This window comes from Cetorhinus maximus, chromosome 14, assembly GCF_964194155.1.
Source record: "Cetorhinus maximus chromosome 14, sCetMax3.hap1.1, whole genome shotgun sequence".
Lineage (NCBI taxonomy): Eukaryota > Metazoa > Chordata > Chondrichthyes > Lamniformes > Cetorhinidae > Cetorhinus > Cetorhinus maximus.
The window spans coordinates 69,100,200-69,119,211 of record NC_135892.1 but is presented as its reverse complement, the minus strand read 5'-3'; the positions used below and the strand labels follow the sequence as shown (position 1 = coordinate 69,119,211).

Genomic DNA, 19,012 nt, shown 5'->3' with positions numbered 1-19,012 from the left:
CATCAACACAGAATAAGCACCACATTTGTATGCACATTTATCCCGTTGTCAAACCAGTTTGAAAGTTACATTTAAAATGAATTCAGTTAGAACAGGATGTAATGGCTACTGGAATCATATAGAACCCAAAACTGATGCCTAAAGAAACACCAAAAAAAGGAAAGGCAAAATAACGGTGGACAAATGTTTTCAATGTCTCCTCTCCTCTTTTCTCATAAAGCCTAAGAATATTTACAGTGTGCTGACACGAAGAAAGCACATCTGTGAATTTTTTTTTTTAAATTGGCCGTAGGCAGATAGTTTTCCCAAACAGGTGTTTTATAAATGACTGTAAATCAGCCCCTGGAAACACCTCCTCCAAGCCAGGCGAAACCAATGATAATATAATTAGAGCCAGATACATCAGGCGGGTAGATAGTCTCCATCTGTTCAATGTCATATTTAATCACTTTTACTTCTTTAAATCTGCAGCAATTGAGCTTTCATAAACTTACTCACTAAAACATGAATATTTCTGCTGCCAAGTCCTGTAGAATATGCATGGAATACAGCTGGGTTGTATCTGACCCAACTGGTGCTCTATGATGTAAACAGAAATGCAGTATTTTGCATTTTAATTATTTATCTTCCACAGTAAATGCTTTCTACAGGGGGTGGCAAATGTCTTTACAAAACCAGTTAACATTTTATCGGAAGTGGCTTTTCTCCCTCCCCTCTTCCTGTCATGATGTAAAAAATGATTCCTTTCCTCTATCCAATGTACCTGCATGTTACAATAGTGTGTATTTTATGCACAGTGCTGAAGACCACTTATTTGTGGGTGTAAAATTTTGGTAGCTGATTTTCCAGCTTTGGCTGTTACCACATCTGAAGAACATGTCTTAACATCAAACTACAAACACATAATTTTAAAATGTTTTATGAAGATACTAGCACTGAAGAAAATTTTGATTTTACGATTGCACAAGCTGTGATTGTGATTCAGTTATTTTAAAGCAGTTGGGAAATTGCAGAAGACAACTCCTCTGTAGGTGTTTCTCCAATATAAAGGGCCATAAGTTGACATCAGTAGCCATACTCATTCACTGAGAATTCTTCAGCAGTTTTGGCATTTTAACCATCATATAATTTTAACCATATTTGAATATAGATTCAGTCATTTCTTTTTCATTTCCTCTGATACCATCGGTATACCCTGCAGCAGTGACTCAAAGTTCCCATTCCAATTCATGAATAGTTAGTTACCTGTAGCACTGGAAAGATTAAGAAGCCACAGTTTCCCTGGGTACCATTTCTTTTTGAATTGAACCGTTATAAATTTAAACAATCTTTATTTTTCCTTTTCTGTTCGTTTTGGGCATTTTTACCGTTAAAAGAATTATGATCAGCTTTTGTATCAAGTTTTTTTCTACTTACTTCCATTGATCATTAATATTCACAAAAGGAAATTCAAACTTAAATAATATTATCAGCAGACAATTCAGATGGAGAATATCAATCCTGGCTTTAAAAATTAAAATTAAATGAGGGGACCATAGCTCATTCTTTCAAAGGGTACTCTAAAGCTCAGTTCAAGTTGCAAAATCATTCTTAAATTTCACTAATTTTCCTGCATTTCAAACATTCCAGTTTTGCTCTCAGCTGCTGAGTGCTAGGATATAAAATGTACTACATTAAATTTCAGTCTTATCCTCAATTCAAGCAGTCCTCAATGGCAAATACTTTCTAAGCCAGTTTAAGAGATACCTTGAACGTGGACTTAGATTGAATTATTCAAACCCCTCCCCCCTCGGTGTAGAAACTGGTTGCATATCCCTGAAGTAGGATTTTGAAAATGTCTGTGAAGCCCTGCATTTCTGAGACAAACAGTTTGAATGACCAGCAGTTCTTATCTGTAATAAAGTACTGGAAAAACTCAGCAGGTCTGGCAGCATCCGTGGAGAGAAAGAAGCAGAGTTAACGTTTGAAGTCCGTATGACTCTTCTTCAAAGTTCATATCTGTGCCCTGTTTGACAGGCAAACACTCACATGCTGGTCATAACTGACTTTTTTCCAATTAACTTCCACTATAAGAAAAACTCTGCATAATAGTTGATTAAAACCCCTCAATTCAGAACACCTCATCGCTGCAGTTAAATCAGCTCACAGCCATATCAAGGACCGATTAGGGCCACTGCAACTAAGCAACGGGGATGCTTCATTGGCCTCTGTGGCTATTCAGTGGCTTCTGCTGAACAAGATGTGTGCAGATGCCAAGTGAGGAGAGGAACACTCAGTTGTAAACTCTCCACTCTTAACAGTCGCTGTTCAGGCACACATATGAAAACTAGCCAACTGAGCGAGTATCAGTGGACAGTGGATTGCAAAGTCAACAGCATTACTGTTATACCACTAGGCTGTTGCATAACTATCCTTCCAACAAAATAATAGAAACTGCAGTCAACTGGAAGAGCTTACATTCTTCTTCCCATTTGGATTTATTGCTTACCAATATAAACTAATTCCCTTTGTGAGTTATAATCAGAAGATGTTTTCAAAATGCAGCAAAATTATAGTTGAATAAATTCACTTATATATAGCACTGACTTTAAATCCAATGTCCTAACCAAATCCCAGTAAAACACAACTGCCCCAGGGGTCCACCATCTGCTGTCACCCACAATCCTGTCAGGCATCTTCGTAACACTGGTGTTCAGAGTAAAGAGGCATAGTGACTAAAGGGAGAAACTCCAGTAGAGGAGAATTGATCATGTATATTCAGGGACAAAAGGACAAGTTTGAGGAAGGTTGCCAACTAGGACACAATGGACGATTACATGTTATAGCAGGCAGGGAATAGAAAGAACAACAATAAAGACAGAGAAAGGAAACAGCAGAGCTTATAAATAGATTCATTTAACCTAACTTTTACATTTTTGTTAATATCTAAGTCAAGCATTTGCAAAGAGACTGACTATGAGCTTAGCATGATTGCAAGCTAAATATTCCAGGTTGTAGGTTCTTTAGAAAGGACAAGGAAATTGTCAAAAGAGGGGTAGTAGTAATAAAAACAGAAAATGCTGCAAAAACTCAGCAGGTCTGGCAGCATCTGTGGGGAGAGAAACAGAGGTAACATTTTGAGTCTGTAGGACTCTTCTTCAGAGTTCATACAGAATCGAAACATTAACTCCGTTTCTCTCCACAGATGCTGCCAGACCTGCTGAGATTTTCCAGCATTTTTTGTTTTTATTTCAGATTTCCAGCATCTGCAGTATTTTGCTTTTATCTTAGGGGTAGTAGTAATATTGATTTTAAGAAAAATACACAATTAGAGCAAAAGAAAGGATTTCCTTCAGGTAAAACAGGCAGTGGAAACACAATAGGTAAAATTAAAGAACTGCAAAGGATGCAAGACTCTGGTGGGAGTTGTCTACACACCTCCTGACAGTAATGATCTAGTGTGTGAATGCATAAATATAGAGATCAGGGAAGCATTTACATTTCGGTACTAGATTTAGTAATGAGTAACAAACCAAGCAGCTAACAATCTGACAGGAAAGGTACATGAAAATATTGACCATAACATGATTGATACTAGGATTGTGAGGGAGAAGAGGCAGTCTCAAACCAAGGTTTACAATTTAAGTATGGAACACATTGAAGGGATAAGAAATGATTTTATCAAAGTTAACTGAGATGAACAATTAAAGGGCAAACCTACAGATACAGTGGAAAGTATTCAAATAAATATTTAGTAGAATACAAAACTAGCATATAGGCCTAAAAGGCAAAGGTGCTATTTGTTTAGTTAAGCAATTATGCTCAACAAATGAGATGAGCCATTATCAAACTAAAAGGAAAGGTTTACAAGTGCAAGAAATCCAGAAAACTGGAAGGGCTATAAAAAGCAACACAAAGACATAAAAATGATTTTAAAAAGGAGCAAAAGGGATAAGAAAAACCTGTTAAAGGATATCAAAGCTAACAGTTTTTGTAATATACAAAGAGAAGAAGAGTAATCGGGCTAATGTCAGATTATTAAAAGCAAATACATATCAAGACCACAATGGGCATTAAGAAAATAGCAGATTGGTTAAATGAGTACTTCGCATCCGTTTTCACAGTGACAGTAGAGGACAAAATACCAATGTGACAAAGGAACCCAAAATAAAGTCAAGGGAAGGAACCTAGTGGATTTAATAAAAGTCAAAAAAAAGGCAACAAGGAAAATAATGGGACTCAGAAGACAGTCAAATCTCCCAGATCTGATGGCTTCCATCCCGAGTATTAACTAGATTAGGAAATTGCAGGTGTATTAGGCAGAATTTTCCAAAGCTTGGTAGGTTCATGAATTGTAACTGTGGATTTGAAAATTGAAATGTCACACCATTACTAAAGAAGCGAGAGAGAAACACTTTGCCGCGATTGATATTAAGCTGCAAGGTTGGTAGTTAAGTTATCGAAATCTATCAGAGACTGAGGCCCCAATATAGACAGGGAGGAAGCAGTGGGGAAGCAGGGGGTGTCTGACTGTGGTCGAGGATGCAAAGGACCTTCTCAATTTGACAGCATGACCTCATTATAATTTTTTTCTTCTGTTTCATGCCTGGTAACCCGTTAAATTGACAAGCTAGACTGTTGATGGCGATAGGAAAACCAGCAGCAGGAAGCTGCAGGAGGGTACCCTGAAGTGGGAAATCACAGAAATCAGACTTCAGATCAAGGCTTGGGTAGGATGGGGAGAGGAAAAGAGGTAGGAAGGGTGGTCAGAGTCTTTTGGGGGTGATCAGAGGCCTTATGGATGGGGCTGGGGGAGATCAGAGGCCTTGTGAAGGAAGTCAGGAAGGGTGGGTGTCTAATCATGGAGCACTGGAGACAGACAGATTGGATCTAGCAGGCAAGCGAAAAGGCATTTATTCCTGGATGCAGCAGTCCGCACCTTCCTTTCGCTGGTGGATATCCCTAGACCCCGAGACCCAGCCAGCCAGGAACTGGTAGATAAATATGGTCACATGCCCATCTCTATTAAAACTGAAAGTAGGTAGGTTGCAGTCAGGTTCATATTTTTAATACTTTAACCTCTCATCTGACCCCACCCAACCCTATCCTTTTTAGTCATTAAAATTCCCAACAATGAGTGAACAAAACTGTGACAGATGGAGTTCATAGTCATCTACTTCAGATCCTAGAAAAACAATGCAAGGTGAGAGACTTGGAACTCTGGAGATGCAGGAGTTTGGGTGGCCATGTGTACATGTCATTATAAGCTAATGCACGGGTATGAAACACAGTCAAAAGGCCAACAGAACGCTGGCATTTATCTCAAGGGTCTGGAATACAAAGGGGAGGGAGTTATGCTCCATTGTCTAGAACCTTAGTCACGCTCCATCTAAGTACTGCATTTAGTTTTTAGAAACTCGAAGGATAAATTGGCCTGGGAGGGGATACAGCACAGATTCACCAGAATAGTACTGGAGTTTAAAGGATCAAATTATGGGAACAGGCTGCATAAATTAGGTGTGTATTTCCTTGATTTTAAAAGGTCAAGGGGTAATCTAATTGAGATGCTTAAAATAATAAATGAATTCAATAAGGTAGATACAGAGAAACTATTTCCTCTGATGAGGGAAATCTACAACAAGGGGGCATAATCTTAAAATAAGAGCTAGGCTCTTTGGATTGGAGCCCTTTTTCACACAAAGGGAAGTACAAACCTGGCACTCTTCCCCTCAAAACAATATGGGTGCTGGGTCAATCCAAGATTCGGATCAAAAGATTGGGATGCACACAAAGAGCTGAATTTTACACCTCCCTCCTGCCACTACCCCCAGGGTGGCCCAATTAATAGCCAGTTAAGGACCTCTGCCCATCCTTGCAGCAAATTTTCATTTGGTGGGCAGAGGTTAAGTGTGAAAGTCAGTAGCTTTCATTGCACGGGTTGATGGTGGGTAAGGGGGTACATTGGAGGACCTACTTTACGGGCCCCCTAGACACATTGGAGAATCCCAAAGGTTTCACTCCACCCCCCCCACAATTCCCCTCCCCACTAGCCTGTCCATCCTGGCCCCCTACTCTCCCTCACCCTGGCCTGCCAGCCTGGCCTCGGCAATGCCCTCCCCAACTTACCTTTCCAACCAGCCCAAAGGACACTTGTTTTTGGGATTGGACACAGTCCCAGCAGTGGCCACCACTCCCAGTGGCGCTGCTGGGTCCAGAGAGTTGCCGGCCATTTGATTCCCTCAGAGGTGGAACGTCCTTCTCCAATAGGGACGGAGGGCCAGCCTCAATTCAATTAATGACCCACTGGCCGTTAAATGGCTATGGGGCAAGCCAGCAGAGCGGGGACGAGTTCTTCCTCACATTTATGCCGGGGGGTGCAGGGACCCTAGCTGATCATAAAATCCTGGCCATAAAGTAAAGAAAGTGAAGATAGAACCTAAAATATGCTGAAAATAAAACTTAATTTGAAATAAATTATTAGACAAAATATCTTTAAAAATCTACAAATTAATCATGTAACAGCACTCCGTGATAATGAAATGATTTGTTCAGAGCCAGTTCTGTTATTTATCACATTTTATTAATCGCATCGCTGTTGAAAACCCAGGTACATCTAATTGAATAAGGTGTGACTTTTTAAGATGTTTCTAACAGCAATGCTGGGACAGGAGAGTTGACCTTCTCACTGATTTCAATGGGCGGAATAGTCCCAGGCTTGCAATAAGTGCGGTGGCGGGCAGGAAAAAGGACATTTTACCTGCTGGCTGCAATGGCGGCTTTTCATGTCGTAGTGCCCCATTCCTACCTCATTAATTATGTGGCCACAGGAAACACACTGTCTCACTGGCAGGCGGCCTCTGAATTGTCCACCATGCCGTTACCTCACTGGTTCCTCACTCCCAGTGCCATACCTAAACTGTAGCCATCCATGCCGTTCTCAATGCTTACAGCCCAGGGCTGTCTCTGTGAAGACATGGCCCTAAAAGTCAAGAAGAGTTCAGTTCCCTGTCACTGGAATGCCTTTTGGAGGCCCGCTGTGATGTCCTCCACCCTGCTCTGGCTGCAGGAGGTCCAGCTATCTCACCACTCCAGCTTCTTTGGTGGTGGCAGTGGTGGTCAATGTCAATGTTCTTGTGCATAAAACACTAAAAGTTAGCAGGCAGGTGTGGCGAGTAATTAAGAAGGCAAATGGAATTTTGGCCTGTATTGCCAGGGGATTGAAGTTTAAAAACAGGGAAAAATAGGCAAGTGCTGTGTACAGTTTTGGTCCCCATATTTAAGAAAGAATATACTGGCATTGGAGGCAGTTCAAAACAGATTCACTAGGCTGATTCCTGGGATAACGGGGCTGACATATCAAGAACGGTTAAACAGATTAGGCCTTTATGCATTAGAGTTTAAAAGAATGAGGGGTGATCTTATTAAAAACATACAAGATTTTGAGGGGGCTTGACAGGGTAGATGTTGAGATGTTTCCACTAATGGGGGAATCTCGAACTAGGGGACGTAGTTACAGAATAAGGGGACACTCATTTAAGACTGAGAGGCGAAGGAATTTCTTCTCTCAGAGGGTAGTGAATGTCTGGAATTCTCTACCCCAGAGGGTTATGGAGGCTAGATCACTGAAAGTATTTAAAGAGGAGGTAGATAGATTTTTGAGATTTCGAGGAGTTGAGGGTTATGAGGAGCTGGCATGAAGAAGGAGTTGAGGCCTGGGGCAGATCAGCCATGATCTTATTGAATGGCAGGGCAGGCTTGAGGGGCCGAATGGCCTAATCCTGCTCCTATTTCGTATTTTCTTATGTAAACCTGCACAGGTGCGGTTGGCCATCCAGTGCAGCAAGAGGATGAATGATCTCATCTGTGCCGCCAGGGTAAGGCAACAATCGCATCACTCTAAACTCTCACACTCACAAGGCCATCACACATTCATTGACATCTCACTCACTGCCAGCTCAAGGGTCATTACCACTCACTCTCACACACACCCTCACATCTGGCCTCATCTCCTCTGGAGGCTGCCTCCTCAGCCCGCATCTTCTTGAGGCCACTTGCACAGATCAACATGTGCCCCTACACACACCCTGGGATACCCCCCATTCCCCAGCACAGCCCCTGCCCTGCAGCCTCTTCCCTTGCCGGTGGCCACTTGTCCCCCTTCCCCAAGCAAGCCCTAGCCCTGCAGCCATTGAAAAGCCACCCCCGCCTTATGGCTGGTCTGGTGAGAAGAGACCTGCCCGTGAGCTGCTCTAAGACTGAGGTGGTGCTGTTTGTGAAGCCTGGCGCTGATGACCGCGAGTGCTGCCCAAAGCAAACAAACCTCGAAGTCCTCAGTGAAGTGCAGCTCGCCAGGTGCACATCCACTTATGTTCAGTTGTGAAACACGTCAGCGTGCGTCCGGATGATCCAGCATGGTGGGATAATTCCGGCGGGCAGGGCTTATAATGATATTCAGATGCATGAAAACGAAGTTCCCGGTGTGTGACGGTGGGAAATGTGGCCCGCCATTGACAGGTGGAGAAGATGATCACAAACTGGTTTCAAGATGGCATGAAACCAATTTTTGGTCTTCCCGCCATATTGTTACACCCCCACCCGCCATGACGCCTGACGTCAATGGGCACCAAAAATTCCACCCAATGATTGTCAGCTCCAGGAGGAGCCACAGTGCACCCGGCATCGGAACCCCGAGTGACAGACAGAAAGCTCAGGATCTCCGCGCTAACCTACACATGCCCAATATCTTGAAGCTACATCAGTTTCAGAGGGGTAATGACAGCGGATGCTGACAGTTCACCGTCGAACCCCCAAATCTTCCTCATTCCCCCCAAATCCGCTGCAATATCTGGCCCGTTAAGCTCCCACAATTTTTTTTGAAGTCAACATGCATCTGCATAAATTGATCTGTACGTAAAGTAAATAAATATCTTGTAATTTAATTTCCATTTTATCAAACAAAACTTGGGTCCCAAATTAAAATGAGGAAATTGGAACAAATGGGGACATGGGAAGAGCTAAACCTACATTCGTCTGCTAATTTAATCAGGCTTTTGCCTTGTAATTTACTTTCAGCACTCCTAGTGTTAGATTAGAAAAGGAAGCTGCTGAAAATGATTCACTGTGATAGTTAAGACGACCCCTCAGGATTCTGCTTAGTCTCTGAAGAATAACATAATTTGTGAAAGTGCTTAAGAAAATTAATATAGTTTGGCACATCTGTTTAATACAAGGTCACTAAATAAAGTCTCCTTTGAAGATATGATTGGAATGTCAAGAGGTTCTCATTAATTTTCTTTATATAATACTTTATTTCTGCCTGGATATCAGTTTTCTTTACAAATATGAACCTAAGGGTTAAGATAGATACGTATCTATGCATACATGAAAGAGGGAGGGAGAGAAAGAGAGAGAGAATGAGAGATCACAGTAATAGTTCACTCTTTAAAAAAAAAGCTGTTCATATTATGGTATGATAAGAGATGAGGTTGTTACATGATGCTCTGTTCTTTCATTGCTTACATCTTCTACAGCACAATTACTCTCCTTCTATCATGTTCCGTGTGGAAGCAATAATTAAAACAAAACATTACACAAACTGGAGACACTATTAAAATCTGGCAGTGAAACTGGAATTTTAGTTTAACTTTAGTTTTCCATTGACCCTGACAAACTACATGAGTTTTGCTCTTGAAGGTTAAGCTGTCACAATAACACTTGACTGAATTACCGGCATTCATTTTTTATTCTGCATCACTTACCTCATTGTGTAAACATGGAGTAGCATTGAACGTGTGGGACAAAACTGAACCTACCTACAACCATCACTGTGAAATAGCCTAAGGGTCTCGTAGCATTTAATGAGGCAATCATGTAACTATAAATGTATCATTACTACAGTGCTCTGAACATTGAACTAAAAGTCTTGCACCTGAAAAAAATCATTGTATTCTGCTAATTTTGTCAATAGATCTTTCTTCTCCCTAATAAAAATTGTTTACATTTTGATTTTACTGCAATACAGCTCAAATATTACCCTTTTACAGTGGCAACACCCTAGTATGCAGGCTTTTATATATTATGAGAGTACTTCTGATTTTGTTGGTCTCCCTCACTTTTGTGGCACTTTGAGCATTTAATCTCTAGTTTTGAATCCATAAAATCTTGCTTTTACATACTTCGGTAAGCAATACTTTACACCTGCAGTTTTTGTTATACTGTCTTATTCACAACTTGTCAATCAGTTAGTCTATTGAACGCATAAGATGTGGCTTAAGCTTAGATATTATTTGCTGTTACAATGCAGCATTAGTATTTACAGCACCGTAAATTTATATAGCACCTTTACTGTAATAAAGCTTTCATTTCCCAGTTATTTCAATGTTACATTGTAATATTGAAAAGGCCATGTTGAACTCGCTCCACTAATTTATAATACACGATATACCTACACAATCTTACAATCCTGCTTAAACAAACTCACTTTGCCCCCTCAGTTTCTGTAAAATGCAGGCAAACTGAGTCATTTTTCTTTTGTTTCCTAGCTGTCAAAACCAATAGCTTCAAAGCTACAACCTCAGCTGGTGGCTGATTTATGGTTAAACCCTTGAAATGATGCTGAAGAATTACCTTGTCAATCACCCCAAGGACTCTGAAGGCCTTCAGCTCCTCTGCAGGATTCCTCGGATTCCAAGCAGGCCTTGAACTTAGTGGTCCCGGAGGCTAATAGAAGATATCAAAGGTATCACATCAATCACAGAAACACTTAAAGGAAGATGGCCTACTGGAGCAAATGCCAAGTTATAGAAAACTAAATTTGTCACAGAACAGTTGTGGACAAGATCAAAAGGTAATTTGTTTCCGCTTCAAACCAGTGTCTAGCACAGAGGAGAATCCCCGTAGAAATATTTATTTGGTTAGGATGCAGTCATTATTAAGTTTAGAGTGTGACAGCTGTTCGAAAATATCAACAATGCAATATTAACAAATATGTTTCCTGTTGTGTAAAGAAAATCTAGCATCACCAGTCAACAAAATCTTCAGGTCCTAAAAAATGTTAAAACGTAGCCAATATAAAATGAATTGATGATTAACCATAATAGATTAGAGCACTGGTCCTGAAAATTTGCAGCCATTTCAGCAAACTCCCACCATAAATTTAGTGGGACTACAACGGAACGAGCTTGAAATTCAGCTGAGAACTGGATACACAGGGTCTCAGCTCTACAGCCAAGTGTTCTGTATGGCCTGTTGGGCCCATCAGCTCCTTATATCAGGAGTTCCCACACTCTGGGCCTTCAGAGCAATCATACATATAGTCAGTCAAACCAGAACTACTTACCCAATCACCAGTAAGAACGAAGCCCTCGAAGAAAGGAAGACTTTAAAAATTGTCACTTGGTAGTACAGAACTTGAATATTGCTGAAAAGAGAGACATGTTGCTGAATTTTTGACTTGCATTGATCAGGACAATAGATCAGGAATGTCAAATTTCTCCTTTTGTCCTGTTCAGCAAGTCCTTGCATAAAGTTGCCCTGCTTAACGTTATTTCATTGTCAAGTTGTTTCTTTTTGAGGGCCTGTTTCACAGAACTACGTCATGATTTCCGTTTTTATATCGTTGCGCACTCTCACCATCTGAATGGTCATCATGCATCAGGTCCTCGTTGCGCATGTTGGGCATTGTCTTGTCTCTGCATGCCGATTTCAATTCTGGAGCTCAAGAGTGCCTGCTATGGGTGAGGCATGCTGAAGTCTATGCAAGAGAGGCATTTGCTACTGTATACAGGTACAGGAAAGTTGCTTTCCTTGTCTCAGGCTTGTTCGGGTGAAAAATGCAGGGTGCATCCTTTAATAGGCTGACTTTGCAAGCATCTGATTAATTTTGAGTTCCCCCAAGTCTGACCCTTGTTCAAGTCTGCAGCAGGTATGGCAAAAGCTATTTTAAAGCCAGTATGAGGGCCATTTGCTGCAAGCGAGGATCAGCATCAAGGCTCTAAATCACTCAAAGCCATCTCCAATGAAACACTTTAGGGATGTCCTCAAAGCATCCCTGAAGAGATCAAACATCTCCACCAACTCTTGGAGACAACCAAAACTGAAAAGGGTTCATTTGGGAAGGCACCGAAGACAGAGAGAATTCGACAGGAACATGCAGAAGCTAAGCCAAGACGGCGGAGAGAGTACAAAAACCTTCAAGCAACACCTGCCACATGTGGCAAAGTCTGGAGATTTTGCATTGGACATTGACCATCTCAGAACCCATCGAGCCAGAGTGGAAGCAAGTCAACCTCAAGCCCAAGGGACTTCCTTATGAAGCAAGAGAGACTGGTGAGTGTTACCCAATTTGAATTTATACAGTATTTCTTTTATATTTAGTGATTTATTTTATTTTGCAAGTTATTTCAGTGAGGAATGCACAGTGTTGCATACATACGGGACAGTATTTCAACTTGTACATAGGTTCCTTCTGACATTTCTCACCCAGAAAAACCAAACTCTGCTTTAACATTACACATGATTCACGTAAAGCTGTTTCACTTAAAGTCACGATTTTCAGGAATGCAAACACAACTTTAAGTGAGGACTTACTGCAGTATAAATTGTTGTGATTGTTTGAAATTTGGAATTCTTGTGTTTGTTCTTGCATTCCCTGATGAGTACAAGATGAAAAGCTTCAGCGACGTGGCTCTTTGCAGCAATATTTTTTTAATTAAAAATGTTACACAGACACGCTTTTTATGGGAGCTGTGTTGACTCTGGAGGGCAGGAGCAAAGGGGGAGGACGAGGTAAGGGAAACCACTTCCTTGCCACTGGAAGTCACCCAAGATATGACCTTAGTGGCATTGCCATTAGCAGGTAAATGAAGCGATTTTTCCCGACTTATATAGCATATTGTGTAAAAAAAAAGAGCACAGGTAAAAGTCAACTGGAAATATATCTCAGCTTTAGAGTTATGGGTCCAGATCTTGCGGTCCAGATTTCTGGTCAGTGTCAATGCTGTGAGCATTGCTGCTGCCCAAGAGTATTTCCATGACCCGATCATATTGTGTTGTTTCAGCCTGCACTTCCAATCCTGGCTGCGACAGCAATGGGTCAGCCTTCCCAGGGCAAGACAGGTGAGCAAAGGAAAAGGTGAGCCAAGACGGGGCATGCCTGCTTTTTACAACATTAGCGTTCAGGTAAGTTTTTAAAGGTCTCCAATCCTTCAGTGGATTAATGAGTAGGTGTGAGAGGGTGGGCGAGTGAAGTGACTGAGTGAGCGAGCGAGCGAGTGAGTGGTGGAATGGAAGTGTGTAGTGGAGCTGTTAGTTGGGTTGGGTCTTGGGGTGGTGATTGGTTTGGGGGAGGTGGGGGGGGGGAGGAAAGATGGGTTAAATTGTTTGTGCTTTTCAGTTCAGTTATGCTGTCTAATCACCAAGTTATATCAGAGACTGGCCAGCATAACATTTCCAGGACAAGTATCCAGGTAAGTTCCGCGTACCTGGCCCATGTCTCTGATCCTGAGCTCAGTGTCGAAACTTTCACCTAGGGGAGAGTTTTCTCCCCATCGGGCAGGCCGGTTGGGAGCTGATCGCCACTATTTTGCACGGGCAGTCCAATTAAGGCCCACCCAGCGTGATGCTCACCCGGAAGCGCTCAGCGCTACCTGTGCAGACGGGGAGAGGATGGAGAGTCGGGGCCTGCGCTCTTTCCCGCATGTGCGCGAAAGAGCGCAGAAATCTCCCCGAGGCACAGAGCTGCCTCAGGGAGATAAGTTCAGTTCAAAAAATGTTTAAAATAAAAAATAAAATTATTCAGATATGTCCCCTCATGTGACAGTGTCACATGAGCTGGGACATGTTTATGAATTTTAATTAAAAAATTTAATTTATAAACCTTCATGAAATCTCATCCCGCCCGGGGATGAAGTTTCATGAGAAATGCGAAGGCTGCCTGGGCTCTTTGCCTGCCCGCCAAGCTTAAGGTTGGACGGGCAGCCCTGACAATCACTTTAATTGGTTAATTAGTGGCCTTAGCAGGCCTTTGACAGTTCGACGGGCGTGCAGCCAACTCCGGTGCGCGCCCGCTGAACTAAAGATCGGAATGATGCGCGGTGACGTCGGGTCGCACACCCGATGTCACCGCGCGTCATTTTACATGTTGGCGTGCGGGGCCCGCCCCCACACGCCAAACAGAAGATTCTGGCCATAGTGTCCAAGGTGGCGCAAATCAGCTCATCGGAAATTTAAACTTCACAGGCAATTTCAGCATAAATGCGTGGGTCAGGGCTTCACCCACAACAGCAAATTAAGTCCAAATTTCGCTGCTCTGGATCTCAGAAGATTCGGGCCATGGTCAGTTAAGAATAACCACAGGCCAACTTGTAAGAAAAGAGAAATGGAATTCTAGTACAAGGAGAATACTTTAATTCCAAGAATCAAGACCTTTGCACCTAAAGCTTAATAATCCATCCTTTTCATTCATCTGTTAACTTCACATAACACTTGAGCATCTTACTTTGCACTACTATTTCACAGGATAAAGAGAATTAATCTAAAGATACAAAGCACTAAGATGTCAGCCCTGACTCAATTAGTAGCACTCTCGCCTCCAAGTCAGAAGATTGTGGGTTCAAGTGCCACTCCAGGACCAGAGCACATAAATCAATAGTTGTGACTGAAGTCAAACTTACATTGGAGGCGAGAGCAGAGGTTGCGAAGTCCAAGTCCCCACAGATCCCGGAGTTTCCACGCATGCGCAGACCGGGAGTGGGCTGCACATGAGCAGTTCTGCATTTCGAGTTCTTCGGGCCGAGGACCAGCCCAGCGCACCTGTGCAAAAAGAAAAGGGGTGTGAAAACCCAGGTCATGTGACCAGGAGCAGAGTGCCATTGAAGACAAGTGTCCCAGGCAGGGGACAGGGAAAGGGCCCAAAAGAGGAGTCCAGGGTACAGGAGATAGAAGTCCCAGTTAAGTTAAAAGTAGGAAAAGGGCTGCAGTTAGCAGACTTTAAGTGAAGAGGACTCAGGAGAAGCCCTGGCAATCAAAGTTGATTCCGGAGAATCCTGGCAATCAAAGAGGGCTTGAGCGAAGCCCTGAAGAACAAAGGCGGCAGCAGAAGGTTGGTGACTCTGTGCTGTGGGCCAATGGGGTGAAGGTACCCCTTTGAAGCAGCAGTGTTCTGCTTGGCACGACCAAAGGGTTAAAGTTGAGAGTTGGTTCTTGGGTCCAGACTCGGGAATCCAGGGGGTGAGATTCAAATCCTGCAAGGTGGGCTGTCATTGAAGTTGTCCAAATTGGAGCGACTTGTGGAGAGATCTTCGAAGATGAAGATGGGAATCCCTCGTGAGAGAGGGACAGAGTTTCAGTGAAATGGACTGACTCACAGTGTTTACTGACATCTAGATGGGTTGTTGAAAAATCCATGGACTCTGGGTTGGTCGCATCTGTCATTTACTGTGGTGTGCTTTACCACAGTTTGACTATTGATTCACATTTACCTCATATTAACCCTGAATATTAAAGAGTATAAGATGGATATTCTGAATTATTTTATCTTTCTGACCTTGAATAGAAATGTTTATTTTTGTTCTTCAAAACTTGTAGAATCTTGTAGCTCTATTCCCTGAGCAAGTTTCTTGAATCTCAAACTTTGTCTACTGGAAACGAAACATTATTGGTCCCTAACTGGATCTTACCAAAAAACATGGGGGTCAGGTCTAGGGTCATAACACAGTGCAGTACTGAGGGAGTGCTTCACTGTCGAAGGTGCCAACTTTTAGATGAGACATTAAATCGAGCCTCAAGTGTCCTCTCAAGTGGGTGTAAAAGATCCTATGGTACTATTTCGAAGAGGAGCAGGGAGTTACTGGTGTTGAGGCCAATATTTATCCCTTAAACAACATCACAAAAACAGATTATCTGATCATTATCACATTGCTGCTGTAGGAGCATGCAAAGTGGCTGTTGCCTTTCCAACATTACAACAGAGACTACACTTCAAAAAATACTCCTTAATTGGCTTTAAAGCACTTTTGAGACGTCCAGCGGTCATGAAATGCATTGTATAAAAGCAAGTCTTTCTTTTCTTTTCCATTCCTGACAAGAGCAACTTGCATTTTTTCTACATTGTCAGGTAATGTAATTATTGGACAAGCAGAATGCCACAAGGATCATTGGTAAACTGTATGAGGCCTGAAAACACTTTAGCCATGAATGCATTTGAATCTTCAGTTCTGGTTGGCAGAATTTGGGAAAACTGGTGTCTTTGTCGATCTCTCCAGAGAAATACAGACAAAACCGTTGCATAAGGGCTCCCTGAGGTTTGCTGTGCAATGGCAGGGGGGTGGGGGCGGTGCAGTTGTTTGCAACCGGCTACGGCTTTAAAATCAGAAGTCTGGCACCAATATAATCTCCACTACTAATTAGAAATCAGTTTTGGGAAACAATGCAGACGACTGTCAGATTACTGTCATTTCAAGCCTCCTCCCAGATACTGCTATTAAATTTCAAGACAGTTATTTTTGGAAGCATGGTTTCACCTAACAATGTGAATTCTGAGAAAACAGTAGTTGCAGTCCTTCAAGAAGATCCCTAAATGTAATACTGGTCTCTCATTAGGAATGTCCTTGCTATAAGGCAGACTAGTGCTTTTTGCAAGTGGATGATTTGAGTCTCTTGCCCTTCATCTTTGTCTCGTCTTTCCTGTGCCCAGACCCTGGGCATTTTTAATAATAATCCTTCTGAATCTCTCACATGTTTGTTTAGTTGCATTTTCAGGAAAAAAGTTAGCAGAATTGGTTAATAGAAAACATTTTGGTCAAGCAGGACACAATACAGACACTAAATTAATCTGATTAGCTGTACTAGATTGCCAGCACTGTAGATAACAGAGACCATACGAGAGCAGATGTGTGCATAAAATCAAATTAGAAAAATTCCAAAACAGAGAAATACTGAGAAGGTGTCACAAAATAGAACCAAAAATCAATTTTTCCAGGTTTTACACCCCCTTTCAGTAGGACAATTTGCAACTACAACTAATGCTGACAGAAGGAGAAAGGGACTGAAGGTGGTAATGGAAAGGAGTGTCTTTGCAGTAAACAAGGATCACGAGGCCTCTGGATGGCAAAGAACAACGTCATTTTGATTTCCCTAGCCGCAAATACATACTTAAACCATGGCATGTGATTGAACTAATACATAAATGCACTTGTTCTATGGTATTACAGTTAAGAGTACACAGCTCTGCTATGGTAGGGATTCAATCCAATCTGACCAAAAATTTAAAACAGCAACAATCCTAATAATTCTGAACTGGGCTGGTAATTGGGGTACTTTGCAAATGACCATCTTATTTAGAAAGAAGCAAAAAGACAAAGACATGACTAAGCTTGCCTGACCCCAAGCTCACTTATCCAGACAAGGGATGTTAAGTGCAGAAGTCTGCTCCTTATTGACTTACCTCCCAGCTGAAAGACACTGCACAACATGAACCAAGAAGAGAAACGTGAATAAGAAAGGGATAGAAAATGTGTAAAAATTTCAAAGATCAATCACAGGATTGAAAATTTGCAAAGTTAGCTCGAATGCATTGTGAATACTGAGAGATTTGCCCTGAGGAATCCTTGGTTGAGCCAAGTGAAGTGAAAAGTAAGCAGAATTTTCAATCGATTTAAAACCTGTGTGAGAGGGCTGGATACAGATACAAGGACAGATGTGTGTGTTTATATCCTTTACTTGCACGGTTTTATTATTCTCATTCAGCACAATACCCCGACAGACCAGGTTAAATACTGTCATAAATAAACACAATAGACAGTGAACAAACAATAACAAATCTAGTTTGAAAATAGTCACTTATTTTCGGTTTCCTTTTTACCTTTGAAATGTGCAAGGATAATCTTCAACAACTGGATACAGAGGGAGTAAATGTTTGATTTGACCATAGTTCATTATCAGACAAATTATAGGCTTAAATTTCTCATTGACTCAAAAAAGTTCAAGTATTCTCTTCCTCCTGTTCTGATTTTTGTAAATTAAACAAAAGCTCATTTCTGTAAAGAAACTTATAGCACAATAATGTGAAATAATTTCTAACTAAAAGTGGAGCTCTTTCTAATGCACTTTCAGCAAACATCATGCTTTTTATGGAAGATGTATCAATTCAATGTAGGGTTGTTTAACTCTGTTGGCTCGAGTGTGGTGGCACAATGGCACAGATTCAATCTCCATACAGGTTGTGATAGTTCATGGAGGCCTGCCTCCTTGCCATGCCCCATGCTTGATGCAGGGTGGTGCCCCTCAAGCTACATAACCACCTGCCTCTTTCTCTCTCTCTCTCTCTCTGACAAAGAAAGATGTCTATGGTCCCTCATGGACTATGGCTGATTACAATTTCAATTCAATATGGCTCAACTCATCCTGTGCGACTTTGGCATCATGTGGCAACACCAACAATTCACAGACCTGGATCTCACAGACAACATTGCCCTACGTGCTCCAAGACATGAACACCAGTCTTGAAAGTAGCGATGCAAAGGTTGGTCCTATGCATAAGCTGTGACAAAACCAAGACAGTGATGGCTGGACATCAACAAGGCTCTCTCCCATCACCATCAGGCAACATCAAGGATGCTGACCACTTTCTCTACCTAGAAGGCAATATCGCCAGAGAGGGCAATGTAGAGATTGATGTCCACACAAGAATCATCAAATCATCAAAGCAGCTTTGGTCTTCCAGGGGCTCCACACGGTTTTGGCATCCAACACCATCGATACAGCCATGAAGCTGCAACCCTACATGTCCATAGTAGTACCAATCACAATCTATGCCAGCAAGACATGAAAGAGAACAACAGCAAAGGTGTCACATAAGTTGAAAGTCTTTCACCAGTGCTGCCTACGTAAGATCCTGGGGCATCACATAAACAGCATCACTGACGAAAAGTGCTACAGAGGACTGATAAGAGGCACCTGCGGGATATCCTGATGATGAGACGACTGAGGCTGGCAGGACACATAGTTTGCCTCCTGGACGTAAGCCCCACCAGAG

The 19,012-nt window shown here is 42.0% G+C and overlaps 1 protein-coding gene across 1 annotated transcript in view; it reads right to left on the bottom strand.

Moving 5' to 3' along the window:
- The window catches only part of rps6kc1 (ribosomal protein S6 kinase polypeptide 1), a 182,846-nt gene that overhangs the window by 61,013 nt on the left and 102,821 nt on the right, over positions 1-19,012 (bottom strand). Inside the window, exon 9 of the mRNA XM_078557053.1 lies at positions 10,606-10,698. Within this exon, the coding sequence (XP_078413179.1) occupies positions 10,606-10,698 (93 nt within the window). The remainder of the gene's footprint in view (positions 1-10,605; positions 10,699-19,012) is intronic.